Here is a 27,304-nt window from a genome sequence, read left to right as displayed (position 1 = left end):
CTGGGCAAGGATAATTCACCTTACATGCAGATTCTCTACTTAGCTATCGAAGTTAGCCATGGTGTGATATGAGGGTTCCGAGCAGCGAGATCTTATATATGGAGATCATTTCGTAAATCTCTTGACTGATTAGTCCGACTTTCACTTAATGATTATGGCTAATATTGAGCTTTATGCAGTTACTCGCTAGGAATACAAAAGAGCTCAGAATGATTCAGTCAGACTCAGAAAGCTCATCAGCAAGGATATGGCCTCTATTCATGGTGTGGGCTCTATTGAGTAAGGCCTAAAGGCTGTCCCATATACATATGCCTCTCTGACAATCTCATTGAAGTAGAGTGGGTATACTCCCGACTATCATGAGAGAGTGTCGAAGATATGACGTCTTGGCAGGTCTAGACTTGCTGTGGAATCATAAACAAGACAGTATGACTGATGGTCCTGAGGTATTTTCTTGCTTGTTCCCCAATATTCTTCAGCCCGATTAGATAGGAGGCTTCATTACATCCAAACACTGTATCTCAAAAAACCAATGAAGTCATGGTGGAGTTAATCAAAAGCAGAACAGGGGCACTCTGATATAGAGTTGACGATTTACGCTGGCGATGCGCATAACTGCAGTGCAGGTTATTATCCAGGAACAGACTATGCAGCAAAACGGAAGAAGTCAGAGACCTACAACGAAGCCAACTGCTTGAAATGACCCCTGACGTCATTTGACACCATGTCTTGTCAAAACGTGTCGTCGCTCCGGGGGTCGAGTGGTCCTCCGCTCAATAGCTGACCGGCCGGGATTCATACACACTGTTCCACAGCACGACAAACCTCCTCACTGATTTGGTAACACCAGCATACATCTGTGCCTGAAGGCAAACATAGATCTTCACTGTCTGTCCATGAAATCCCTCAGTCTAGACCTAGGAAACCCGAATTTGGAATCACGGTCACGACCAGGGGGGCTTTCGTACCTAAAATAATAACGTTTTGTTTATACTCCTAGCACCCCCCACCAATGCCCCTACTTTTTGACCAATATGTTACTTGTACTTGCAACAGGCTTCGCCGCAGAGACATTTCTTGTCCAGCCCTCTCCAGTACTTGTCCGAATAATCAACCGTAACCTCAGCGCCGGCCTCTATCCCCTTGCTAACCAAAATGATCCGCTGTGTATTCAACCAAGTGAAGCGCTGATATTGGGCGTTCGCCTTGCAACTGTGGTTGACGAAACGAGTAAAATTGCCCTGCTGCCCCTGCCAGATCTGATATTTCTCCAATCGAGTAGAGCTTTCCAAAACGTCAACATCTTGAAAGCCTTTGGTGATGAGACCCACGAACTCGCCAACAGGAGATCCACGCTCAAAAGGACAGAGCGCAATCACGCCGTTGTTCCGGCCGTTCGGAGTGTGATATATCAGCACCGGGCTGGGGCTCGTCTTGGCACATCCGAATAGTGTCGGGAAGCAGTAGCAGCTATTCTGGATGGGATCGTCGGACTGTTGTTTACCGCACACCTCGCAAAGTGGCATTGCTGCTCCTCTGATGATGGCGTCCAATGGAGGAGTCCACCGTGGGTCGTCGCATCCCCATGCTGTCTGATCCACAATGCTCTCGTCTACCTGTCTGTAAGAGAAGTCGGGGTCCCACTGCATATATGTTGTTTGCAGGGGCACGGGAGGCGAACCGTCGAGAAAAACAACCCAGTCGTGGGGGTGTTCCGTGTAGACTTGTTGCGTGGACTCGCCTACTACCCCAAGTAGGTACCTCCAGCCAGGATGCAGAGTGTCGGCAGCCACCTCGAATAACGGTCGCAAAGTTCGCAAACGCTGCATGCTGTCTTCGCCGAAACCGATGCGATACTTCGAGAATCTGTAGATTCCCATACCAGAAAACACCAAAGCGGCCCAGCCGCCGGCATCCTTGATATCTTTGTACCCCCGCCAGATGTACATCTTATTGCGAAGTTCCTTCTCGGTCCATCCAAAGTCGAAACAAGCCTCCGAGAGAGCAGCTTTGTTGTGTTTCGTACGGGGCACGATTGGGTTTGTGAGTGCGCAGGAGTCAACATATTCGTTGAAGTACTCGACCCAGCGTGCTTGTACCACGATCTCGAGGGACCTGCATGTTCGACTTGCTTGGGTTACCTGCCGGCAGAGTGTATTCATGCGGTTGAACGAGCCTCCTGCAGCCGGCTGAGCGATGTATTGGTTGCCGTGGCGAACGTGACCCATATCAAGCACAGTTCCGCCATAACTGGGGTGAGGAGCTTCCACGTGGAGGAAGTCTAGATAGCCTTGAGGTTCCAGGTTGACATTGCGGTAGATTTGCTCCCAGATACCGATGATGAGCTTATCCAAAGTTGACGGCTGGAGTGAATGGCCCGGGGGCTTCATTGCGCGGCGCTTGGGGAACTTGTCACCACTCTGGATCTGTCGTCCGCTGGTTCCCTCCGTCTCAGTAGGAATCGAGAGTGCTCGGGCTGGACGTAGGCCGCCCAGACCCTGGCGGCCCATGTTGTCGGGTACAGGCGGCGTAGGAGTTGAAGTGTCGGACTCATAATCACTATCCGCGGGTGATGACCTCAGAGACATTGGCGAGATGGGGCCTGATGCACCCTGCATGTCGCTTTGTTCAAGAACTTGGTCATCTGGTAAGATGATTCCGGCAACCTGCTGCTGCTCGTGAGAGATGATGCCGCCTCCAAACGGCGATGCATTGTAATACTGTGAAGAGGAGGACTGCTGCTGTGATATTTCGGACAGGTCGACCGAGTGCTGTGTAGGCAGCCGGTCAGTTTCTCTTGCAACGCCCAGCAACAGAACGGGGTTGGTCTCTTACCGAAAACAGCAGGTCATGGGGAGTTTCTTCTCGCTCCGTCTTTGATGAACGCTCTTCCAGGCGCGCTTCAATATGTATCACCGGGTGCCTGAGATGCTGAAAATCGGGCGAGTTCATGAACTCCTTGGTTAGCTGTTCGGCGAGCGACCGAGTAACATGGTCCTGAAGAACGTCGAGCAGAGTCCCGGTCATGGAGCCGGGCGCCATGACAGAAGTCGCATCCGGGTCAGCGTCTGGCATTTTCCCGAGTATACGGCTGTGGTGCACAGAAATGTCCAAGTCAAATCGAGGAGGGATGTCCCATCCGGGTGGGACTGTGTATGTATGTATGTATATTATGTTGTGTGCTTCGACGACCTAGTACAGGGGGGCGGCCCCACCGGCCATGGCAGCTAGAATGCGCGTGTGGGACTGTTATTCTGCTCGGGCAGAACTTGATTGCTGTTTCTGGCCGGGGGCCGCGGGCGTTTGTGGCTTGGGCCGCGACATCATTGACGGGGTGGCCCGAGTTCCCTCCAGGGCGATTGGGCCCCACAGGCCATTACTCAGTACGCGCCTGAAGGCAATTCCTGTGTACTGTGTACGATGACGGATTGAACGCCTATTGCCAACAACTCTGGGCTGGCGGGGCTCGAATCTTCGTGGCTCTGCATAGGTCCGCACGGCATGGTGCTCAACCAGAGGCTGCTCTATAGTCCCCATGTTACCACGAATGAGATGCATAGTTTGGATACGTGTAGCAATCAACAGCTGATGATTGATAACGACTGCTGTACAGTGGCCATGTGGTCTCTCCGAGTCGTACTGACTATCTGACTATCTGACTACTTGGGTACCTAAGTTAGGTGACCTACTTTTCCACTTGAGCATGGTTCTGTCCGGCCGGGGGTTTCGGACCGGCTCTAGGCCCAGAATGGAATCGCTAGATGACGGCAAACGCTACTGGTCGCGTTCTACATGGCTCCCACGCCCGTCTAAGGGCCAGTTACAGCATTGCGGTGCTTAGATGATCTTGTCATCCCGGTCCTCCCGCTAATTGCCATGCCGCCAAGGGTCTTTACTGGGAAGAGACCCGCAGGAAGTTCTGTTGTTGCCCTGGATGTATCGGGGCGTGCTAATACGGGCGACCACGGCAACCACTCTCAAGGTATTTAGTGATGGCCGCCTCCAGCGAGAGTCTACTGTTTCTCTCACCTCACTCAGTGCTGAAGTATATCGGAGCCACCTCCAGTCCGTCATTGAATCATGGAGAACTCGTCAAGTTCCAATGCCAATGTCTCCCATGATACCTTGTCTCAACATGGTGCTACGGATCCCGGAGAAAATCACCTTACGCGGGAAAAGACCGCAAAGTCATATACCTACGAGAGCGTGATCGGATGGCGTCGCTACCGAGTACTAAGGCCATGTCGCGGCATGTACCATGATGTTCGTCGAAGACTTCCGTACTATTGGAGCGACATCACAGACGCGTTCACCTATAGGACTGTGGCGAGTACAATTCGGATGTATTTTGTTAAGTGAGTCGACGATTATTTTCCAGCTTCCTGGAGAACCAGGTCCTAACACTTTCAGCCTTCTTCCTGCACTTGCCTATACCCTGGATATGTACAGAAGGACTGGCGAATTCTTCGGTGTTACCGAAGCTCTCTTCTCATCTGCTTTGGCGGCAATGGTGTTTAGTATTATTGGCGTTCAGCCATTGACAATCGTTGGAATTACTGGTTTGATCTCGCTATTTAACTACACCATCTACGACATTATTGCGCAATACGACCCGTCGTTGTACCCCCTTTTTATGGCTTGGACGGGGATATGGGGTGCAATCTTCCACTGGATTGTCGCCGTTCTCAACCTGTGCGATTACATGCGCTACGTGACAGACTTCTCCAGTGAGAGCTTTGGCATGTACGTCGGTATTATCTACATAAGTAAGTTAATAAAAGATTATCGCCCCTACACAAATTTGCCTGCTAAATCGCAATGTAGTCAAAGGAGTAGAGGAGTTGGTCAATGAATTCGACCAGGAAAACGCCACAGCAGGCTACTTGAGTTGCATCATCGCTATCCTCTACTTTGGATCCGTCTACAGTCTAGAGAAGCTAGGCCAGAGTACAGTCTGGCAGCCTTGGTTCCGTGGCATACTCGCAGACTACGCCTATGTGGTAAGTGTGTCGATGTCGCAACAGCAACTGCTTCCGGCAATTTGCCCAGGCTAATTGAAAGGCAGTTTACAACCCTTTTCTGGGTGGGATTCTCCCACATTCCAGGCAGACTTCAAGATGCGCACATCTCACGGCTTCCAGTAACGAAGGCTTTCTATCCAACTCAGCCTAGAGATTGGCTATTGGACTTTTGGAATCTTCCTGTGAAATGGATTTTCGTGGCTGTCCCATTTGGCTTCTTAGTTATGCTACTCTTCTACTACGACCATGTTCGTTGAGGCACCACTCGCTAGCTAGTTACTCCTGCTAACTTTCTTCTTAGAATGTCAGCAGTATCACGGCTCAGGCACGTCAGTTCCCGTTGAAGAAGCCCGGTGGATTTCACTGGGATTTCTTCCTGCTTGGCTGCACCACGTTCGTAGCCGGGATCTTAGGACTGCCTCTACCGAATGGTTTAGTTCCACAGGCCCCGGTCCATACGGACTCTCTTACGAACTACGAAACGAAGCTCAAGATCATTCCTACGACCGAAGGCGAAGGCACTGAGATACGCCGGCCCATTGTTGAAGCGGTCGACGTAGTTGAGCAGCGTGTCTCACATTTCCTGATGGGTCTTGCTCTCATTGGTACCATGACCGGTCCATTGCTTGTAGTGCTCCACACTATGCCCTCAGCACTGTTTGCTGGGGTTTTCTTCGTCGTTGGTGTAAGCATCAATCAGCCACCCGCTGTCCCCATCCCAGGCATTTGAATTAACACGTATCTAGTGGGGTTCTATTGAATCTAATGGAATTGTTCAAAAACTCGTGTTCCTCATGTCCGAGAACCGTTTTATCCAACGTGATGAGCCTCTTCTCACCATTCGGCGGCGTAAAATTTGGCTCTTCATTGGACTTCAGGGTCTTGGAGTTGCTGCCACGGTTGCTATCTCTCAGACCATTGCGGCAATAGGCTTCCCAGTACTCATCATCCTACTCATTCCTCTCCGAACACATCTTATTCCGCGGTGGTTCAGCCTCCGAGAGCTTGAAGTCATGGACGAGTTTACGTGCACTAACAAGCAAGTCCTGGCTAGTTTGGGCGGTACTCCAAAATTACCTGAGCACACTCGGGCAGAGGATTGGGGCTTGGAGCGGCAGCGATCCGAACGGCGATTTGGACTGAAACGACAGAGAGCTGGAAGTCTGAAACGCTGAGCAACCATGACCCTTTTCTGAACGTGGTCCAATTCCAGCTTTCGGAGCGCCAAAGGCAAAGATGAGGGCACGCATTCTCTGTCAATGAGTATGAGACCCAGATTGTCTTGCAACATACTCCATTGATTGGTTTAGAGCTTATAGAAAGAGCCACCGCGTTAGAATTTATCTCGAGAAAGGTAGTTTACAGACCTTGCTCTTGTGTTCTAGGAGATGAAGTTGTGCTTTCTTTCAGGACATAAACATTATGTACCTTATCACCTCATGAGAACAGTACGCCTGTCGGTGAAACCTCAAGTAGCCAGAAGGATGCCAAGAACCGAGATCTAAGGATTGCAAACATTATCACATTTCTCAGCACTATGTCTACACAACGAGCGGACGAAATATCAATCACTCGTCTCGTACAAAAGAACATCGTTATCTACCTAAGTATTACGTCATCGGTTGTTCGCGTTTCTAGTCCACTGCAAAGTTGAAGAAGACATGTCCCGAGAAATCTCGAAATAAATTAACTCTACAAATTTCAGATGGCGGGAATCACTTCATATTTGATGGACAAACGGCTCAGGAGTACCGTAACTTGAATGGAATGGCAATGGCGCACGGGGCTTTAGCTCCGGGAGACATTGGGGTCGGATTCTTATCGGATATGGCACAAGTTCATTAATTCTGATATCATTGCAATATCAACGCAGGTATACAGTATGGAGTCGAGACCTACGGACCCCAAGCCGCAACATGCGTATGCATGGAAACTGATTGGCAGAGAATCTAGTCTAGTCCCAAGGAAGTGTCCACGAAACTCCGGCTACCGACTTCCCTTTTAGATGCCTACCGGAATACTCGGGTTGATATCTCTAGGTCCCAGTTTTAAACCTGTCACCAAATCATTGATCCTAGTCGTCGAAGAAAATGACACAACTGCCTTTCATTAAAGTGGTGACTAAATTGATGGCGACAGTTGGTGACTTCCAGTTTGCGTCACCAACGCTAGTAGGGACTGGGTGAATCTAGAACTTCTGTGGCGTCTCAAAAGTATGTAACTTGAAAGATTGACACAGCAATAGAGCAACTTGCTGGTTAATGTTGTTACTTGTTGCAAGGGTAGGCTCAAGCTCGTCCGAAGGTGCTTTTGGAGTTACATATTTAAGGTTGGGTTTCGACAACATAGCACACACAGAGACGCTTTAACCATCAACGAAATCGTCTTTTATTACAAGTATTCGTCAATATGGATGCGATGTTCTCTTCCTGCGGCCTGCAAACGCTGCCGACTGAGTTTGCTTGGTCGCCACCTTGTCTGCGTGCTTTAACAGCCATCCAGCGAGACTTCGAGATAGACGATGAGAAGCTCAAGCGAATAGCCGCCCGTTTTGAGGAAGAGCTCTACGAAGGCCTCTTGAAGCATGGAGAAAATCTTGTAAGACCTGACGGTAATCTCTACTTAGCTCACCTTGCTGATAAATGCAGACGATGGAGGCCACCTGGGTACATGGGCTTCCGAAAGGTACTGAAACCGGGAGCTTCCTTACCGTTGATCTTGGCGGCACAAACATACGAGTCTGTTGGATCACCTTACGCGGAAGGGACTGCCAGCCGGAAATCGTACAGAAACTCTCCCACATACCTGAAGTGGTAAAGACCGGAGAAGCACACCAGCTGTGGGGTTTTGTCGCGGATTCAATCGACCACTTTGTTCGCGAACGTGGCCTTCACTGTACCGCGTCCAGCCCGTAAGTCAGCTGATTCCCAGCACTTGTATTTGACACCGTTGTTGAAGGTTCTTCTTCTTACTGATACTAGTTTGGCTCTCGGATTCACTTTCTCTTATCCTGTGAGACAGGACAGCCTTACCAACGGAAGGTTGAAAACATGGACAAAAGGATTTGATATCAAGGGAGTCGAGGGTGAGGACGTCGTTTCGCAACTTGACAAGGCTCTCAGAGCCAAAGTAAGGTACCTCTAGGCCACTTAAAATGATAAAACTAACTTGATGCTGTAGGACTTGCACATCGACGTCGTTGCCTTGATCAATGACACCACTGGAGCTTTGATTGCATCATCGTATATGGACGCAGAGACGGTCATTGGCGCGATATTCGGCACCGGTAGCAACGCCGCCTACATGGAGAATGTTGGATCAATCCCAAAACTCAAGACTCCCCTTCCACCGGACACACCGATGGCCATCAACTGCGAGTATGGCGCTTTCGACAACTCCCATCGCGTGTTACCTCGCACAAAATTTGATCAAATGATCGATAGCGATTCCCCGCGCCCTGGAGAACAGACGTTTGAGAAGATGAGCGCCGGATTGTACCTCGGCGAGATATTCCGACTAATCATCTGCGATTTCCATGACCACGGTCTTCTATTCAAGACTCAGAATGTATCCAGGTTGGCGAGGCCCTACACCATTGATACTGCGTTTCTGTCAGCCTTGGAATCCGACACGTTGCCAAATCTAGTGGGCAAATTCGAGTCTATCTCTGGCGTGGAGGCTACGCTTGGTGAAGTTCAACTCTTACGACGACTTGCAGAGGTTGTCACCACACGTGGTGCCCGTCTGAGCGCCTGTGGTATCGCGGCGATATGCAAGAAAAAGGGCATCCGCGAAGGGCATGTCGCTGTAGACGGATCGGTAGCCAATAAGCATCCGACCTTCAAGTCGAGATGGGCCAAAGCCCTGGCAGCGATCTTGGGTTGGCAGAGCGATCGTGAACGTGATCCCATCAGGATGGTCGGTGCCAAGGATGGAAGTGGTATCGGTGCAGCTGTCATCGCTGCCATGCATTTGAGGCACTGATTTGATTTGACGTCAAAGCCTCGTTGCAACCTGATGGCCACCGTAACGTCAACCCATGTAATAAGGTGCCGGCCTAGACTTTACAATACCCCGACCGCTCTGTTTGTACTAGCATAAATTATGACCAGGCTAGAACCGGTCTTACAGATATACATCTGAACCATGTGGGGCTTTACTTCTGCCCTGGCAGAATGATGCTTATTTCGTTGGTTGCATCTGCAATTGGGAAATGTTGACCACCACGTCGGTAGTGGTTGATTGTTGATGTCCGAAAAATCTTGGAAGTGGTTGCATCCAAAGACCACTCCGTCGCCGCCTCGACGAGAGGCTCAATCATGCCTGAGGCGGGTCTTGTGGAACTGCGTATCCCCTAGACAGCCGCTTCTCCTGTTTGAGCAGATCGTCCTGCGCTAAACCGGACTTTTCGAATGCAATGTCTATCACGACCTGTTTCCCCGCGCCATAATATTATGCTTGGGCCTCGCCTGGGAGCCAGGGCAGCAGGAAATCGGGTTTCATCATAATGACCTTGGCTGGTACCGCCTAACGGAAATGGCTACAAGTCGGACAAAACAGCAGATCTCCCTACCACATCGAGCAACCTACATTGCCCGTGTACCCCTTGGCTAAAGCTTGATTAGGTGATCTTGTTTCATTGCAAATAAACAAGCATTTCTGCGGTTGTAGGATTCAAGTCTAAATGAACCTCTAGACACGGGCTCACTCGGCTTGGGCCTACTAGCACAGGGCACAAGTTTTCATTAGGACTGTTTTCCACAACACGATACTTGTGAACGTGCAGTACTACAGAGAAGGTACTATGGTATGAAATGGTAGCCTTCCATTCAATCGATGATTGGTACGGTCCTGATTAGTTTGCCAAACGTATTCACAGAAACCCCCGAGGCAAGTAAAGAAGACTTGGATTAACTAAAGGATGCATGCGTATTGACCCAAGGAACTTCAAAGCTCATGCTGAATCTGGCGCGACCCACAGCTAGCATTGCAGTATTTTTCACGTGCTCCATGCACATACCTCTGGTTACGGCTTAGCACCAGGCTGCAGATCTGGTTCATCGTGCACTGGGCACTTGCTGGCCATTTACAATACCTTGCTTGGTTCTCTACCCAATCTGAGACCATGTTATGAGGCTCAAGGACAGCTTCGTTATTGCGTCTTCGCGGCGAGCCGCATTTCCTAGACAGTATGCAAGCCCGAATGCGAAGCTAATGCAGAGTCCCAAGCGTGGAAATGATGCTAGATGGTCACAACAATAACTGACCTCGAGAAGAACATGTACGATTGTTCTTAGCCAGACGCGGTTGTCGCTAGATACAGACGCACAGTGGTATTAGCTACAATATCCGACCGATCAAAGCATCTCACCATCAAAGAACGCGACTCGAGCAGCACAAGTTTATGCAAAATTCTCATTCAACAAGATCAGTGGCATATGAGCTGTCATTATAGCGAGTTCGCTGCCTCACGTATGTATTTCTGGATGGGTGGAAAGTCGCAACCACCATGCTTCAAAACCTCCGTTTTCATCTCCAACAATTGTGAGCGAAGCTCGCTCACTACAGAATGCAAGATTACGTTATCAGACTGGAGATGTCTGCTCCTTTGGACTAAATCCTCCATCTTTGCATTGGACTTCTGCCGGAACTTGACAGCGGCGATACGATTTCTGCGGCGCCGCAACTCGAGCGAATGCATCTTTTCGTCGCCCTTCTCTATTCTGGATCTTTTTCGCTCTGGCCCACATTTGCGATGTGTTACCTGATTAAGTCAGCCATACGCATTAATACCCGAATGCCATCAAGGGCAGCGTTCAAACCTTTGTCGATGCTGAGTCTTCTTCATCCTGTGGGCTCTCTGATGCTGCTGCGCTCGAAATACTTGTTCCTTGTAGCGCCGCCTCACTACTCCCATCGTATGGTGTGTGGTCGCTCAGGGTGTCAAAGAACGATGAATGGAATTCAACATCCGTGTTGGTTTCGGGGAGTTGGCCAAAGTCCCAGAGAGCTGATGCTTGAGATGTTGCCAATGTGGAATCAGCGCATGTCATATTGTCACGCCGGTGGTCCGAATCTGCAAGTCGTTGGCAATCAAGGCGATCGTGTTCGCTGGAGGGCTTGCAGACAACGGCAGGAAGCCAACCACCAGCGGGGCTACATATAATCGCATTAGTAGATTAAGCTCATGACGGACCGCCACGCATCTCTGTGATCGTGGCGGGACTTCCTGATGCTTTGCTACAGGTTTTCTGGGAGAACTTACTCCAACAAGACTCCACTTCACAGGGATTACTACGGAACCTTGTCCAAATACTCGGCTACACTTTCTGGCCTGAGTCAATGCACCGGGAATCATTCAATCCATTCAAGTATATCAAGTTATCCCCACCGGGCGCTCGGCAAATCCAACGCCTTTGACTGCCCGGGCAACAAACTAAAACTCTAAATCTTCGAAGGACAGCAGCTTTCTGACGTCGGCCCTTTTCACTGTATGAGCATCTACCTTGCCCGAAACCTGGGTTCAGGCGAAATAGTCAGATGCGACAGATGCAGGCCCTGGGTGCCATGCTAGGCCGAGGCGATCTACTAGAGCCTTTAGCCCTTGATGGTCTTAATCAAATTCAAGGGAGAAGCCTCAGAGCCATTAAACAATATGCAGTCGCCGTGTGCGCAAGGCCGTCGTGCGGCAGTGCAACCACGAGCTAAGGTCCTCGCCAGCCATCGCGAGTCTCACAAGCTCTCATCTGACATTCCTACAGTTCTTGCCATTAACTTCGGCGAATCTCTGGCTTTTTCGTCGCATGCTGAAAAAAGCATCAGTCTGGTGTCCGCACACCCTGTTCTTCGAGGCTCAGTATACTCATTCACGATAAGAACTTTATTGACAAGACATAATCGCTCCTGAATCCAAAACAGACGGATATTCAGGCCGATTCCCAATGTTAGGGTCTTTTTATCAAACTGCATGGGGATGCATTGTGCACACTGCTGGGAATAGGTGCAGTGACAGCATCCCGATTTACTTCTTTCAAATGCTCTGAAGCAAAGTAGAGCGCGTACCATACAACATCATGTTGAACCAGGCAAATGAAAACGTCTATGACATTTGGAAGCGGAGAGATTGCCCGTTAATCACGGGCCAACTATTTGATACTTATCTCTCAAGCCTTGGCATGTTTGTTTATGTCGGTAGTGAGCTCGAAGTGAAAGCACAACCTCAGCGAATACAGCATCCCTCGTTAGTACGGACGATATAAACATCTGAATGAAATAGCGGTAAAGTCAATAGACATGAAGTTCCCGGTCGCTAAACCGTATAGAGAGTAAACGTCAAAAGTTATAGTGTCATTATAAAAACTACATGAAAATACTAAATTGTTAATATAAATACAGTTAAAAAGGAGGACTAATGGTACTATCTTTAAAGAGCTCAGATGGAGAGTTTCTATAATACGGGGGTGAGTTGTATGGATTCCTCTTGCGGGGGACACTTGACCCCTTCGGTTCGTCTCCAAACAAATTAACCATCGAACACCAGAAGTTCATACATCACTATAAGCGAGCCTCTCGGTGTCTTCGTATATTTAGGACATAGCACTTGTTACCTGAACTCCCTAAACATCCTACAGGGCTTAGTACCTATGTTTTTACGGTTTTTAATGGCGGAAAATGGGAAGCTTTGAATGCTATTCCCGAAGTTTGGCTCCTTTAAGATCTCTTTAACGCCGGTGCTTTTAATCCTGATATGGCCCATTCCGCTACACATCTTTGTATGCTATAGGGTAAAAGATATATAAGTGAGTCCATCCGTATCATTATCGAATGGATGGGGTAATGCGATAAGTACTTAGGTAATAAACTCATTTCCGTAGTGATCAGACTCCTAACTTACGAGACAAGTCGCTGACCTACTACATATTTACAAGCCAAAATATGATCCTAAAGGGAGTTGTAACGCCAATTGGGATCTGAATCTAAATGGTCGATGCACCGGCAAAGGTTGAGAGCTATTATACTTTCTCACGGAGCAGTTTCTGGGTAGCACAGTAATTGGCCTCTGCAGCTTGATATTTACCTGTATGGCCTGAACTCTGACTTCTATTCTCGCATTGTCTATATTCTATCAATTTGATCAGAGTATCTTGGAGTATATCATTCATGTCTAAATCGTTGTGGGTTGACAGCTCTAATCAGATTGGTGGTGTATCATTGAGAAACGATTAGAGTCTTGCCGTTCGCAACCTACAGAAATTTGACATAGTGTCCTATCTCTGTCTCCTCTCTCTAGTGCAAGATACGGATACTTTCATGAGTCGTTTCAAGCAACTCTGTAACAGCAGGATGTCGAGTCTCGAGGCAGTCCAGGATGCAGTGATCTTGTTGCAATCGAAGATGATCGAAGAAAATCAATAGGAAATGCACACTTGGAAAGGCACAAACTCTGATCACTGCGAAGCTGCTCGATTGCAATGCTTTTTCTTGATATGTGCTATAACAAGTAACCAAGCCGATGCCTGAAAGCCAAGAGCCGATAAGAGACAGAACGATACGGACGCTGCCTTGGCGGGCCGGAAACTTACCGGTGGGACTGAAAGACTTCCTTCTGATGCACAGGGATATATGGAATGCCTCGCTAAAGGTCTGCATAACCTGCTTTTTCGGAAATTTGTCGATGGAGCGAACATGGCGCGAACGGCAGAGTATGCTACACGAGCAGCGAACGTCATGTTGTCTGTGAACGTGGAAACTCGTCATGGCGTGAGACATGCCTGCTAAACATATTATACAAACAGCTCATTGTCAATTATGGTAGCTGGATTTCGAACAACGATGAAACCTAGGACGCTCTATTGTCGACTCCTCTTTGGACCCACAGTCACAAACAACAAAGCCGCATTTTAATACCACATCAAGCCATCCCGAGCTCAGCACGCAATCCGACGATATCTCCCTGCGCGATACCATTTTACTTGCTTAAAGAAATGGTGAAACAGTTCGTGCTGTTTTTTTTTTTTTACCATTCGACTTTCGGCTATTCTGAGGCACTAGGCAGCACTGACTCAACTTGTAGGCCAGGAGATGGATATGTTTCTAGAATCCGAGCATAATCAAATCTCTCAAACTCATATCTATAATAAGCACAGCTCTGAACTTAAGGTAGCATCCTTTGTGCTGCTCGACATTCAGACGTAGTATAGCTGTCGTGGCTCATATATTACCCGTTTCTGGTCATTGACAGGATTGGTTATATTGGCCCGCTCTTAGGAGCCTCGAATCTTTGCGGTTGCCCAAATAATGCTTCTTCTGTAACCACACTCCGTGCCCCCCAGACTCCGTAAGACTCAAGTCGAGCAGGTTCGGGTGAGTGGCCGAAGACTGCTTAATAAAGCCAGATAAGTCGAATTCTCCTTCAATTGGACCCATATACCAACTAGCTCAAATACTAATCACGAAAAAGTCGCCTGGCCTTATATGGCGCGCATCCAACCGTCCACAAGATATAACCTGTCTGGTTGCAAGAACACTACACGTGTGATTAGTCAATACTGTGCAGTAGCTTTCATGCTAGGCGCGTATCACAAGGTCGCTGCGGCACAACGGCAGTCCCAAAGGCACATTCATAGCAGCGGTTGTAAGATTTTGATAGAGCAATTAATGTGCCAGGTATTCACAGGTGGGTTTTATTTGAAACTGTTTCCCATCTCAGTTCATGACAAAGGGGAACGGTACAACTGAGGCAGCTTCGGAGCTTCGGAAACGCGATTACGGTGCTGTATCGTATCGCTGAAAATAATGAAATCGCTTAATTTAACAGAGTCGCAAAGAAAACAGAAATCCTGACTGTATCCAAGCAAGGTGGCGTAGGAGGAACCATGTCTCAACATTCAATAAACAACTTCATCAATACACCATGGCCAAGATAGTTTTGCGTAGACAATCCTTCCAGTCTCTCTGGCTTAACAGGGGTGATCTTGGCGACGAGTCAAGCAAGGGTGGTTCAATCGAAAGGAGCCGAGGTGTCCATTTTCACATACCCTGTATATGGTACGACAAGAACTGCCCATACCAAGCAATTAGAGGGACTCGGCCGACATCAGGGGGAGTTGGTAAGCACGCTGCGTCGTGGAGATCTGCCCGAGCCAATCAAGTATCGACAACCACTGGCTGGCCCGCCAAACGGAACGGCACTCATTGCACTCTTTCAGAAGGTTGCGCGGGGAGGTCGCATTGCGGTGCGGAAATTGGAATGAACAGATCCGAAAACGGAGCCCAAATTGTCGATCGGCACTTGGCCAACAGTTAGGTTACATTCAACAGCAACCTGACTCTACCCAAGCGAACCTCGTAAAAGCGGAGTCTGAACCCTAAAGTATACAAGACACTCAAGCGAGCTGCATAATTGGGATTTAATATAGCCTCAATAGCTTCTTGTATCGATTTATTTCCAAGTGGTTATGAATTCAACTGTTGTTCCTAATTGAGTTTCCAGGTGCGAATTGTACTTTGGATACTGTCGGAAGCTTCATCCCTTATAACACATAGTGGCCTAAGGGCGCTGCTTCTGATCAAGGATGTGCATGTATCTGAAGGCGCAGCATGCGCTTGGTTATGGTGTGGTTCTACGAATTCAAGCAACCTGGGCTGTTACGACAGTCCCGAATGGGAAGGTTGCACCACAATCAGACCCCATGGAGTCTTAGAAATGACTTAGAAATAGGTTATACGAGTTAGACAGTCAAATATAAATTGACGTTAATTCCTTAGACAAGAGAAAAATTACACAAGACAGAGAAGTCAGTCACTACCATCACAAGTGCACATACGTCACAAGCCATCAATATCGTCATCATGAAGTTAGCCATTTCTTTTGCCTTATCCGCACTTCTAGCCTCCGTTGCGGCCTCACCAGCCGCTCCTGCAGCTGGTTCGTTCTGCGGCGTAGTGACAAGCCGAATCCAAAGTTACGCTCCCTGCGCAGATTGGCAGTTCCCCGTCATGGACCAGGCATGTACCAGTGTCGGCGGTACCGTTGCCGGCCACAATATTGAGTCCGGCAATGCCCTCTCCAACTGCATCACTTATTGCAATAATGTACCCACCGGCGGTCACGACGTCACGGGACCTATCGCGGCTGTTCCCTCCGTACCCATCAGCAGAGATACGACATATCATTTGTACGTTGTGGACAGCTGCAGTACTTGTGACTACTGCGGCCCACCTAAAAAGTGAGCCATCTTGGAGTTGAACATCTGCAGCAGAATGGAAATGGGTGGTCTAGGAACAACTTTGGGGTGACGAACAGTATCTAAGAATATAATGTAAAATTCAATGCTGCGTTGCAAAGTCTCTTAAATCCTTCTTTTCACCGTGATCATTCTATTTCCCCTGTGGTTTGCTAGGAGCGATTATGTCGGTTCCACAAATCACCGAAGCGATGGTTTTCTCAATCGAGAGTCGGGTTTTCCATCGGCAAATACTCCTTCGAAGTCTGATCATCGTCTAGAGCCTATGAATACCTTACGCGGAAGTAATAATAGGCGCATACAAATATCAACTTGGCTTATCACGTATCAGATCCATGTTTTCATTTATAACCTTTAATTTGGTCGCCGTCAGGCGCCTTGGCGTTACAAATGTAGGCCCTGCTGGTTTACAAGCAAGTATCAGCCGGCCAACGACTAAGCCAAAATGTATGGACGTAGAAGGGTGGCTCATAGCACCCAAGCGTTCTCGCACTATAATCTCTCTGTAAGACAATGTGGCACCTAGCTACAAGTCTTAGAATGACATCATGTCCTGCATTTCTTCAACCGGGCCCATGGAAGGGTCCCACCTTGTCGGCCTGCCGTGCATAACCTTCTGCCACACAGGACCTTTTACTTTGATTTCAGCCCAACGTTGAAGCTCCTGGGGAATGAGCTCATCATTGCCAACCTCGATGCAGCGGAGCACAAGCGGAAGAAGATGGCTGTCAAGGACCGTTGGACCTACCTCAGCTCCAAAGGTCCAATCCGCGTCGTTAGAAACACCGCTTTGCTTGCGATGCTCTGTGATCTCGGTGAAGATCGCGCGCAAGTCTGTGTATGCTTTGGCCACGATGGCCGGCTGGAAAGCCACGCCATTATTCTCGTTGTGACTGAGTGAGAAAGTCAGTGATAGCCAGGAGGTGAGGATTAGAGAAACAGATCGCACAGGGACGGATATTAAGTCAACGCAAAAGGGGTCACAACATACAATGTAAGTTTCACTTCGAGAGCTTTGCGGTACTCAGGGCTGATATCCGTCCTCCTCAGAATATCCTCCGCGGGTGAAGGATTGTGTTGCATCATCTCTGGTGTCGGCTTCTTCTTATTGAAGGATAGACCATATATGGCATGGATTCTCTTGAGGAGGTCCCTGATGATGGTCTCATGTTGGGGTGGAAGCATGGCTGGGTAGTGCTTTTCGGCTAGGTAGAGTGAGATGGAGTGGCTGTCGGTAAGTGCGCGCTCGAGGACGTTGCCGGTCATTGCGGGAACCTGGCCTTTGGGGTTCACTTTGAGGTATGACTCCCTCAAATTCTCGTTCTTGCCGTGGTTGACGAATCCAAGGGTGATCTTTTGAGGCGGTTTTGCACCATACGTCGTGGGGCCGAGTTGGACAGTGTGGCGAGCCATCATCGAGTAGAGTGAGAAGGGCGATGAATATAGAGTATATTCCGCATTGTGCAATCCAATCATGTTGTCCGTAGTTATGAGGTTTATGGTGCGGGCTTCAGGATGAAACTTTGATGGTAATGCAATGTGGACGAGTTTACTTGGAGATGAAGGAAGCTCACGGGAGGGCCGGTCGCTATTTGGGATAGCGTCACGTGCCCCTCATGGTAAGCTCAGACCTAACCTGGCACGAGAAGATGTTCGTCATTTTATTGATGATGATGGAGAAGGGCATCCCAACGAATTCATGGCAAGAATTATAGACTGATTAGAGAGAAAAAAAGGATGCACAATATCTCTACGCCATGATAGCATACTTCTTATCCGAAACGTTCAGCTACGGGTGGTGGGTCGGCGGGCCTTGCCCATATGAGTGCTTCGTTGGAACTTATTTCGTCAGTTCAAGTGCTCTCCGCAGCGAGCCGCTGCGACTTATGCATTCATATGGCTATGGAGCCCGCAGTACGGGGTCTGTTCGATGCGATAGCAAGGGGTTATTGGAACGGCAAACTGCACCCAAAACATTGTTGCGTGGTTGAGAAAAACCGCGTCTTGGTGGTTGAAGTACCAGCAGAAGATGCTGAAGGGAAGTTCATTGGCCATTTCGTCTCGATACTGTAGGCTAACTTTCTCCTCCAGAAATCAGGGAGCGAGCGACTACTTGGTATACCGAATTGTCTCTCTACCTTCGAGCACACAAATCCCTGGTTCCAAGCAGCAACGACGAAGAAACTTATGCTATGAGGATATTGTACGCAATATCTCGTCGAATTATATGGTTCAGCCCCCCATTAATGCTCATAAAGGCAGTTTCATAGAAGCAGTCGAAGGTGATGGGAATCATGTGCATATTAACCCACTAATCCTCAAGTGCTTCAGTGAACAAGGCAACTTGTGCGCGAGGTTCTTGGCCAATATAGAAGATTGGACTGTGTTTGGAACGACTTCAATGAAATATTGTAACCGCGCAGTATTTTGTAGGTGTCAACGAGTTACCCTTCTTGGAACATTACATTGATGATTTGCAGCGTTACGGTATGGGTTCTGGTACTGGATGGATCATTCTACACACTCGTTTGCCAATCTAGTTGAAGACACTGATACTAGGACGTATTATTTCGTAAACTTCCCATCAGAGTTGGTTCAACATCTCAAGGAAGTGATGTCTGCTAATGATCACGTGCGAAAAGCTCCCTTGCAATTAGATATTCTCATCATGGGGGCAGGTCCTTCGAAGGTACCAGCAAGGTATTACAGAGCAGAGAAAGCAGGTAAGGACAATAGTACGTTACTTATGGATGGTGACTCGATTCTCACATTTTATCAGGAGGCAGAGAGTCACAGACAAGCATTGAAGAGCAGATGAGGGAGTTGCATCATCTGTCCGTAAAGTGGCATGCCATGAGAAAAGATCTCTCCGACCATGAGCAGCATGTCAAACAGTTGAAAGAGTATTATTTGAGAACACGAAAATTGTTTAAAAAGACCGGCAATCACGAGGTTAAAGCCCCTCGAGATGATCTTCGGGATTTAGAGTAGCAGTTGAGCTTCTGGATGCGTTGGGTCGATACATACTCGGAGAGAACAAACATCCGGATCAATCTTGTAAGTGGAAATTGTTGGTGTACCTGAGCAGACTGTATAGACTGTATTAACCACAAATTTTTAGGTGCATCACTTGGTAGCACAGAAGGATAACCGACTGATTTTCACTCTTGCAATTGTTACAGCGATCTTCCTACCTGGAACGTTCGTCGCCGTAAGATCTCCACTGTCTGTGTTATTTGAGATTTGCACTCCCTGCTGAAGTTTCCTCTAGTCGATACTCAGCACGGGCTTATTTAGCTTTGATGGTATAACATTTACGACATCTGAATGGTGGTGGACATTACCAGTCATCAGCATCCCGTTACCTTTTGCGGTACTTGGTTTCTGGTATGTAAGCTTCCGCTACGAAGTCCGCGCCAGCCAGCTGCGGACTGCGTGGGCGGGGTTCCCCACCAACTTGAAGAACCTGAGCGCTGGGACCATGCCATCGTCTGAGGTTTGATCGCGATAGCACTAGAAGAACTGGAATCCTCGTGGAATTGTGTCAATGGCTACCTTGCGCCCTCATCGAGAGTCGCAGTTGTCATGGTGAGGATTACCGCTGTTATCGGAGCTGTGAGGGACGGGATACGGTAAACAGAGCAAATATAGGTGCTCTCAACTCCGTAAACACAGATAGGGCAACTTCAAGGAGTAAGTTCTTGTTCTGCTTTGAGGAAAAGACAGGCTACATGATCATATCTGCGAGATCCTACTTGAGCGTACATCAATGGACCATAATGTATCATTAATAATATTATTATTATTATCATATATATTTAGGGTCTACTAAGCTTCACTGCCAAGCTGCTGTGTGAATGGGCCTTTTGAAAGGTACCACGAACCCTGCTTACAGTGGCGGCTGAGACTGGGGCAATGCCAGTACCTACCGGGGGAAAATCCAACAGGCTTACTTGGGGGCCAAATTGTCCCGATGGGTTGGATCCTCTCCCCCCCTGAGTGATCCATTCTTATCATCTCTTTGATGATCTCTTCTCGTCACCTTTCTGTGTTGTGTTTCTAGATAACGATGCATTGCGTGCAGCGATGGACCCGCATAAGTTTCTATCAAATCGACACATTAGCATACCAACGGGGCCAGAAGTCGCACAACACCACGAGAAGGAGGCAACACATGACCCTGTGTCATCTCGGCCCTCCATAGCGACCCAAAGCGTGTCAGAGGGCAGTTATTACCACCCGATATCACAATATACTGGTTACTACCAGGTTCCCGAGTCGAACCCTATCGCAGCCCATGGGCCCGAACCTCAGAAACCCAACAGAACGAAGTGCCACATTGAACGAAATGGTTGGATCCTTATATTGGTCATAGTCGCCCTAATCGTAGGCGCTGCTGTGGGTGGTGGAGTGGGAGGGAGTCTCGCGGTTGAGTAGGTCCGAAGTCCCCCCAACGCATGTACGCCAGCTGATGGTTTGGGATTATACAGACGAGCAAAAGCCGCCGCGGTAACGGCCAACGCGACACCGACATCCTCTGCCCCACAAACCTCATCAACCGCAACATCGACAAGTACATTTTATACCATGCCGACCGACGTCACGAGGGGTGACGTGGACGTTGCGGTTGCATTAGATTGTCCTGCGATTGACGGACGATCTACTACAATCCTGGGGTCCACTTGGCTACCAGCTTGCGGGTTGGACTTTACAGGATCCGGAAACCCCAGTATTGACATTCTGGCTGCGACGACCTACTCCTGGGAGGACTGTGTGCGAGCTTGTGCGACGTACAACAAGAAATCCGGCTCCCGAGGCTGCGTGGGCATAACATTTAACGCTGGTAAGAGACATGCATCGCTTCAGCTTCATCACCTCCCCGAAAGTGCTGGCTAACGCATTGCAAGACCTTTCTGGTTACGTCAAGGCCTACGAGGGCAATTGCTTCTTGAAGAACGCGACTACGACGTATGAGAGGACTGGCCTTAGCAATAGGTTTGTGGCGGTAACATTAGAATAGAGTGGTTTGGTTCGAAGCATGGACTGGGCGTTATGTTTTATAGAAGGACGGTCTTGGTGGTGATGTATGGTATACGGCGACCAGATCCAATTGATACCACTACGCGAATGCACAATGCACACATGCAGGATACGATTGCCATTCGAACAGCTGCCTTAGTCAATCCTTGTGCGGTCTGTTCTCCAAAGACAAGAGATCGTTGAGATGCTCACATGAGGAACACGTGCAACAGTGCATCATTGGTTGCTACCGCCATTCTACACGGGAGTGCATTAATCACGAACTGCCACTGCACTGCCCTACCCGGACCGTTGAATGGCACTAGGGATGCGATGCGGCCTCCACCGTGTCCACACCCCTGCGCCGCTCGGCTACAGGAGCCCGGGCCCTCCATGCTATCTGTGCAACCCTTCGCCTGGCTGTCGCCCCGAACCCCGGCGGATGGCGACGTCTATTGGCTTGGCTGAAGCCGCTGCGGGGTCAGACGAGCCTCGCTGTTCTGATCCTTATCCAGCATCGCCTCCGACGCGCGGGTGGATCTTTCCCCCATCCCCGGTCGGATGCGTGGACGATTTCGAGCATCGTCTCACCGCTCGCGGGCGCGCCAAACACGTGCGACGACACCATGGCGTCCAGAATGAAGCTGTACAAGATCGTGGTGCTAGGCGACGGCGGTGTGGGGAAGACGGCGCTGACGAGCCGGCTGTGCTATCAGCACTTCGTGGAGACGGTGCGTTTCTCGAGATCCCGCAGCAGAAAAACACTGGCGCAATAAGCTAACCGGGCTGGACCAAAAAAAAGTATGACCCTACGCTGGAGGACAGCTATCGGAAGCAGTGCGTCATTGACGACCAAACCTGCATGCTGGAGGTCCTGGACACAGCGGGCCAGGAGGAGTACACAGCCCTGCGGGAGCAGTGGATACGCGACGGCGACGTGTTCCTGCTGGTGTTCAGCATCACCTCCCGGACCACGTTCGACGGCGTGCGCAACTTCTACCGGCAGCTGCAGCACGTGAAGCATTATCCCGAGGATGCCCCCATGCCGATGATTCTCGTGGGCAATAAGACCGACCTGGCCACCTCGCGGGCGGTCTCGACCCAGGAAGGCCAGGCCTTGGCCAAGGAGTTCAAGGTTGCGTATCTGGAGACCTCGGCCAAGGACGGCACCAACGTAGAGAGGGCTTTCTACGACCTGGTGCGGCTGTGGAGGCGGCAGAAGAAGAACGAGGACCCCGACGGTGCGAAATCCCACCCCGACTCGTGGCCTGCCACTCCCAGCAAGGGGAAGTGGAAGACGCGGTTCTCGCGCATTTTTGGCTCATCGAGCAAGTGACCTGGCATTGTGACGACAGATGCCTTTGGATCCATCGACGGCGACGTATAGAGGAGCTTAGAGCGAGCCATGCGGCACTGCGGGATTGTGAAGGGGGCGGTACAGGCAAGACTCGACGTGTTTTTTAGCATATGTGCGCCAAGGTGGGCGACCAATACCCATACGCGTATGATATTCATTGATGGAGGGACTATAAGAAGATGCTTCAACCTAATAAAAGCTCAAGACGATGCTGAGTCTCATTTCACCTCAAATGTCAACGATTTCCCTGAATTACAGTCATTGCTCCTGGACTTCACTGTCAGATTCTTAGTTCATGTCGACGGTCCACTACTAAAGCGATTCGAAACCGTGTTGCGCTCACCGGTTTGCGAATTCTGAGACTGATAGCAATTTATTGTTGGGCATGCGTAGGACACAGCATATTGGCTGATTACAGCGACCAGGACCCCTTAGCGCGAGCTAGTCAGGAGACTTATACTAATCTGTGTTCTTGCATCGTCCAACCAGCGTGATTATCGCTGGTTGGATGTTTGTATATGGCTGCTCACCGCGGCCTTGTGCAACTGTGTCAAAGACCGATGCAGCTAATAGAAGGGCTAGATTAGGAAGAAGGCTGGGACCGACGACTCCCAGAACGCTTGAAGACGTGCGTATGGTATCCGTAGTAACGACTCTTGACCCACATGGGGACCAAGGGCCGCTCCGAAAGCGCCGGTCGATGGCGTAGGGGGTGTCTCGGGCACTGACGAGTGCGCTCGCTGGTCTTTGGAGCCGCGGGTGTGGATAACCACATGGTGCTGGCTGCTGTGCTGATCGTAGGCCGCTGCTTACCACTGCCCTGGTCGGGTCGGCTGAATGACAGAGTTTGGCTAGATTATGCGAGTTCCCGGGTTTGACATATGGCTAAGCTACGCATGATATAGCCTGAATCCAGCGCGAAGGCAATTGGGCTCAAGCGGGAAACGCTATATTTATGACTTACTGTAAGCGATCGCTCAAGCAGATAGAACCTCACCTCCGCGGCTTTGACTTGAAAGGCCACTATTTGAGTCTCCGGTCTCCCCGCTTCGCCTAGGTTCCTCATAGGAGAATAGTTCTATGTAACATTTAGGAAGAAGAAACTTGGAGTACCGCCATTTTACCTATAGACTTGTTCTAAGTCATTCGGTCCGTATAATTACTAATTAGTATAACGTGGCACTATGAGGACTGACAGCTGGATGAAGAAAGCGATCATTTCCTGAATAGGAACATCACGTGATCTGCAGCAACATAACTATGGTCTCTTAACGTTACCCGTCGTCTACTTCCAGATATACCCAATTTAGCTCAGCTATTCAATTGCCTAAGCTCACCACAAGCGCACAATCGCTGGTACTTGTGTCTCGTAGGTCATCATGCAGCCGCTGTAAGAGGAACTACCACGCCGCACCATTACTTCTAGGCTGTTACTTCTTCGTGTATATGTGAAGTTCATCGGCCCAACGGAACAATAGCTCCTGTTAGTTTGATATACCCCGCCACAGAAACAACATTGGGCAGTGTGTATACTTGCTATCTGCTGTTGTCATACGCTCAGCTTGACACTCAAACGTTCCAGGGTAAATATCTGCTCTCTTCTTCACTTAACCATCAACGACTCGTAGGAGATCCCACTATCTCTCCAGGTAACCGGAGATGCCTTCCAGGCTTCGTCTAAATACGGAGCATCATGATCTGTAGCCAGATACTATGTGGTCTACCGGACGACTGGTCTGATAGTAAAATCGCCCAGCCTTCACAACACCTAGTTGTCGGGTGGATCCGGCCTGGAGTTGACTGCACGAAGTAACAAACCAAGAGCCAAGTCGAATGCCCAGCAGCAGTACACCTCTCAGAGCCAGCCACTAATATCACCTGAGCTGCTATGGTCTGAGCCAAGGGACTTTGGGCAACATGCCAAGGTGATGTGCTTATCCCCCGCATTTCCCCATCTTGGCGGACTAACACGGCTCATCCTGCCATCGTGCTTCTGTTTAAATAAATTGCAGATCTCAAAGTTTCCTTACCTTCTCACTATTTACTTTTCTACCATCAAGAGTTTAAAGTTATCATCATTTTACATTCTGTCTCACTATGGGGTGGCATACCCACGCATCTGGTACTCGTGACCCTCCGGAGGTTCGCAACTGGCGAATACACCTCATTGCCCTCGTCGCCTCCATGTCGGCTCTTGCAAGTAAGTTAAATCTTCCCTGATAACATGCGCAATGCTCATTATCTGACTGTTTCTAGTGGGATATGATACAGGTGTGTTGAATCATTGTGGCTGCAGAGTTCCGCTCTAACCTCAGATAATAGCGGTTATTGGTGGGACCATGGCGTTGAATTCATTCGTTCGAGATTTTCACCTCTCAGACATCTCCAAAACTGATAGGGATACCGTCCAGGGTAATATTGTTTCCACGTTCCAGGTTTGAGCCCCTCGTCTCTCGGAGCCTTTCAGCCACGAAGTCTGACGGGGGTTATAGGCTGGCTGTTTCTTCGGAGCTCTACTCACTTTTCCCATTGCGGAGAAGATAGGGCGCAAGAAGACGGTGATGATTGCTGCGCTTGTATTTCTCCTTGGTGGTACTCTCATGACGGCCGCCCAGGGTAGTATGAATATGCTCGTCGCTGGTCGTGCCATTGCAGGATTAGGCATTGGAGCCTCGTCTCTGACTGTTCCTGTCTACATAGCCGAGACCGCTCCACCATCTATTCGCGGGCGGCTTGTTGGCATCTTTGAAATCGCCTCGCAAGGAGGCGGTATGCTTGGCTTTTGGATCAACTTTGCCACAGACCAAACTATTGATGTAAACAAGCAGGCACAATGGATTGTGCCCCTTGCGCTCCAGCTGTTCCCCGGCGTTGCCTTGTTCCTGGGCATGATGTGGTGTCCGGAATCACCGCGCTGGCTTGCACGAGGCGACAGGTTTGATGAGGCGGAAAGAATCTTGACAACGTTACGTGGTCTGCCATCGACTCATCCTTATATCCAGGAAGAACTTGGCGACATCAGGGCCCAAGTCGAAGAACGAAGCACAAACCATCTGAGTCGCAAGGCACAGTTCAAGAAACTCTTCCAGAAGGGGACGCGCAACCGCATGGGTATTGGTTTGGCCCTCATGTTTCTTCAATCTTTCACTGGTGTAAGTATCTTCCTCGTTACAATGAGCAGTAAGCTCACGCTCTTCGACAGGTAAACATCATCACTTACTACTCCCCTCGGATATTTGAGACACTGGGTGTTTCTGGAACATCTCTTAAGCTCTTCTCAACGGGCTTTTATGGCATTGCGAAGACCCTTGGCATGATCGCTTTTACTTTCATTGTTGTCGAGAAAGTCGGTCGGCGAAAAGGGCTCATCTGGGGTGCGGCCCTGGGTTGCATTCCAATGTGGTACATTGGAGGCTACGTCATGCGCGCCGACCCGGCTGGAGCAGCCGCAAGAGGAGTAGTCACCAGAGACGGCTGGGGGTATCTGGCCATGGTATGTATTTACGTGAACGCCTTTGTGATATGCGCGACTTGGCAGGGCATCACTTGGACATATGCTTCGGAGATCTTCCCCCTGGATATTCGAATGCTCTGTGTGTCGCTCACCACGGCCGACACCTGGCTCGGATCATTTATCATAGCCCGCAGTACCCCATATATGATCTCGGACTTGGGGTACGGGGCCTACTTCTTCTTCGCCAGCATTCTCGTGGGCATGGGAATCTGGTCATTCTTCTTCGTCCCTGGTAAGAATTCCATCACCGGCCCTCTTCCATCTCTCTAGGACTTTTCTAACAAACTATCCTTTGCATGTGTTTAGAAACGAAAGGAGTCACACTTGAGGAAATGGATCTCCTATTTGCTCAGCCAGTCCATAAATCTGTGTGGGCCCAGCTTACCGGCAGGCCACTTGTTGACGCGAGGTCAGACGACGCAAGTGTTCTGGACGAGAAAGATGTCAAGGTGAAGCACATAGAGGCGGGCAAAAGTTAAGAAGGTATAGAAGTCCATATTTGTTATGGACTGGTTGATGCAGGTGGTTGCAGTGGTGGGGCACGAGAACTGATGGATGGGCCATACTGAAGGTCTTAACACAGTAGACGAAGATAAAAAATTAATTTTTTTCAGAGTCCAGTCCTTCCTCAATCGATGTTACTCAACTTAGATGGTAGGTAGTTACAGCAAAGCTCAATAAGAACACTGTGATCTTGGATCTGACGTACTGCCTTTGGTAAGACCTTTGGAGCTTGGCGCCTGGTCCCCTGTAGCAACGCGGGAGATGAGAGATATATATCAATGTTTGATCTTGCATCACGATCATCACTAACGTAGTCTTGGGGAAGCAAGGTCAGACTCTGCGTGAGATCTGTGATGAGTGGACCCGAATTCCCTGTGATCAAGACCTTGGACTTTTGGAGAGCTTTCCCCCCCTCATTAGCTTTGGATTTTCGTAATTTTTATGAGATCTATAACGTTCAGCGTCTCATATGTATCTCTGCAGAGACTCAATTTACGTAATTAAAACGTAGTTACAGGTATAAGATGGCTTTTGAAGTGTTCAACATGACAATTCTGCGGTCGAAGTCGTAGCAGCGCGTGAGCGTCTCACCGCCAAGAGCGTCAGGGTGGGCAGTAGAGAAGTTAATCACCCTTCCATCGCC

The 27,304-nt window shown here is 49.3% G+C and overlaps 8 protein-coding genes across 8 annotated transcripts; 5 read left to right on the top strand and 3 right to left on the bottom strand.

Moving 5' to 3' along the window:
- Positions 1-1,037: 1,037 nt before the first annotated feature.
- On the bottom strand, positions 1,038-3,075 carry JN550_005405 (uncharacterized protein; the record flags this gene model as incomplete). Its single annotated transcript, XM_049317029.1, has 2 exons — positions 1,038-2,771; positions 2,836-3,075. The coding sequence occupies 2 exons, from the start codon at positions 3,073-3,075 to the stop codon at positions 1,038-1,040; spliced, it is 1,974 nt and encodes a 657-aa protein (XP_049172821.1).
- Positions 3,076-4,080: 1,005 nt separating this feature from the next.
- On the top strand, positions 4,081-6,196 carry JN550_005404 (uncharacterized protein; the record flags this gene model as incomplete). Its single annotated transcript, XM_049317028.1, has 6 exons — positions 4,081-4,355; positions 4,411-4,766; positions 4,825-5,000; positions 5,066-5,269; positions 5,323-5,706; positions 5,768-6,196. The coding sequence occupies 6 exons, from the start codon at positions 4,081-4,083 to the stop codon at positions 6,194-6,196; spliced, it is 1,824 nt and encodes a 607-aa protein (XP_049172820.1).
- A 1,234-nt stretch (positions 6,197-7,430) lies between these two features.
- Positions 7,431-9,005, top strand: JN550_005403 (uncharacterized protein; the record flags this gene model as incomplete). Its single annotated transcript, XM_049317027.1, has 4 exons — positions 7,431-7,619; positions 7,670-7,932; positions 8,003-8,150; positions 8,202-9,005. 4 exons carry the CDS (start codon positions 7,431-7,433, stop codon positions 9,003-9,005), a joined length of 1,404 nt encoding a protein of 467 aa, XP_049172819.1.
- A 1,465-nt stretch (positions 9,006-10,470) lies between these two features.
- On the bottom strand, positions 10,471-11,074 carry JN550_005402 (uncharacterized protein; the record flags this gene model as incomplete). Its single annotated transcript, XM_049317025.1, has 2 exons — positions 10,471-10,785; positions 10,844-11,074. 2 exons carry the CDS (start codon positions 11,072-11,074, stop codon positions 10,471-10,473), a joined length of 546 nt encoding a protein of 181 aa, XP_049172818.1.
- A 4,798-nt stretch (positions 11,075-15,872) lies between these two features.
- Positions 15,873-16,253, top strand: JN550_005401 (uncharacterized protein; the record flags this gene model as incomplete). Its single annotated transcript, XM_049317024.1, has 2 exons — positions 15,873-15,948; positions 16,003-16,253. The coding sequence occupies 2 exons, from the start codon at positions 15,873-15,875 to the stop codon at positions 16,251-16,253; spliced, it is 327 nt and encodes a 108-aa protein (XP_049172817.1).
- Positions 16,254-16,802: 549 nt separating this feature from the next.
- JN550_005400 (uncharacterized protein) lies at positions 16,803-17,743 on the bottom strand (the record flags this gene model as incomplete). The annotated part of the gene is made up of 2 exons (XM_049317023.1): positions 16,803-17,160; positions 17,259-17,743. 2 exons carry the CDS (start codon positions 17,741-17,743, stop codon positions 16,803-16,805), a joined length of 843 nt encoding a protein of 280 aa, XP_049172816.1.
- Positions 17,744-20,353: 2,610 nt separating this feature from the next.
- Positions 20,354-22,622, top strand: JN550_005399 (uncharacterized protein; the record flags this gene model as incomplete). The annotated part of the gene is made up of 6 exons (XM_049317022.1): positions 20,354-20,700; positions 20,758-21,110; positions 21,175-21,262; positions 21,331-21,460; positions 21,613-22,017; positions 22,089-22,622. The coding sequence occupies 6 exons, from the start codon at positions 20,354-20,356 to the stop codon at positions 22,620-22,622; spliced, it is 1,857 nt and encodes a 618-aa protein (XP_049172815.1).
- A 2,118-nt stretch (positions 22,623-24,740) lies between these two features.
- On the top strand, positions 24,741-26,636 carry JN550_005398 (uncharacterized protein; the record flags this gene model as incomplete). The annotated part of the gene is made up of 6 exons (XM_049317021.1): positions 24,741-24,843; positions 24,900-24,914; positions 24,966-25,078; positions 25,136-25,795; positions 25,846-26,389; positions 26,464-26,636. 6 exons carry the CDS (start codon positions 24,741-24,743, stop codon positions 26,634-26,636), a joined length of 1,608 nt encoding a protein of 535 aa, XP_049172814.1.
- Positions 26,637-27,304: the final 668 nt, after the last annotated feature.

Source organism: Neoarthrinium moseri, assembly GCF_022829205.1.
Source record: "Neoarthrinium moseri strain CBS 164.80 chromosome Unknown scaffold16_Wmoseri_CBS_16480, whole genome shotgun sequence".
Lineage (NCBI taxonomy): Eukaryota > Fungi > Ascomycota > Sordariomycetes > Amphisphaeriales > Apiosporaceae > Neoarthrinium > Neoarthrinium moseri.
This window is presented reverse-complemented; position numbering and strand designations above follow the sequence as displayed.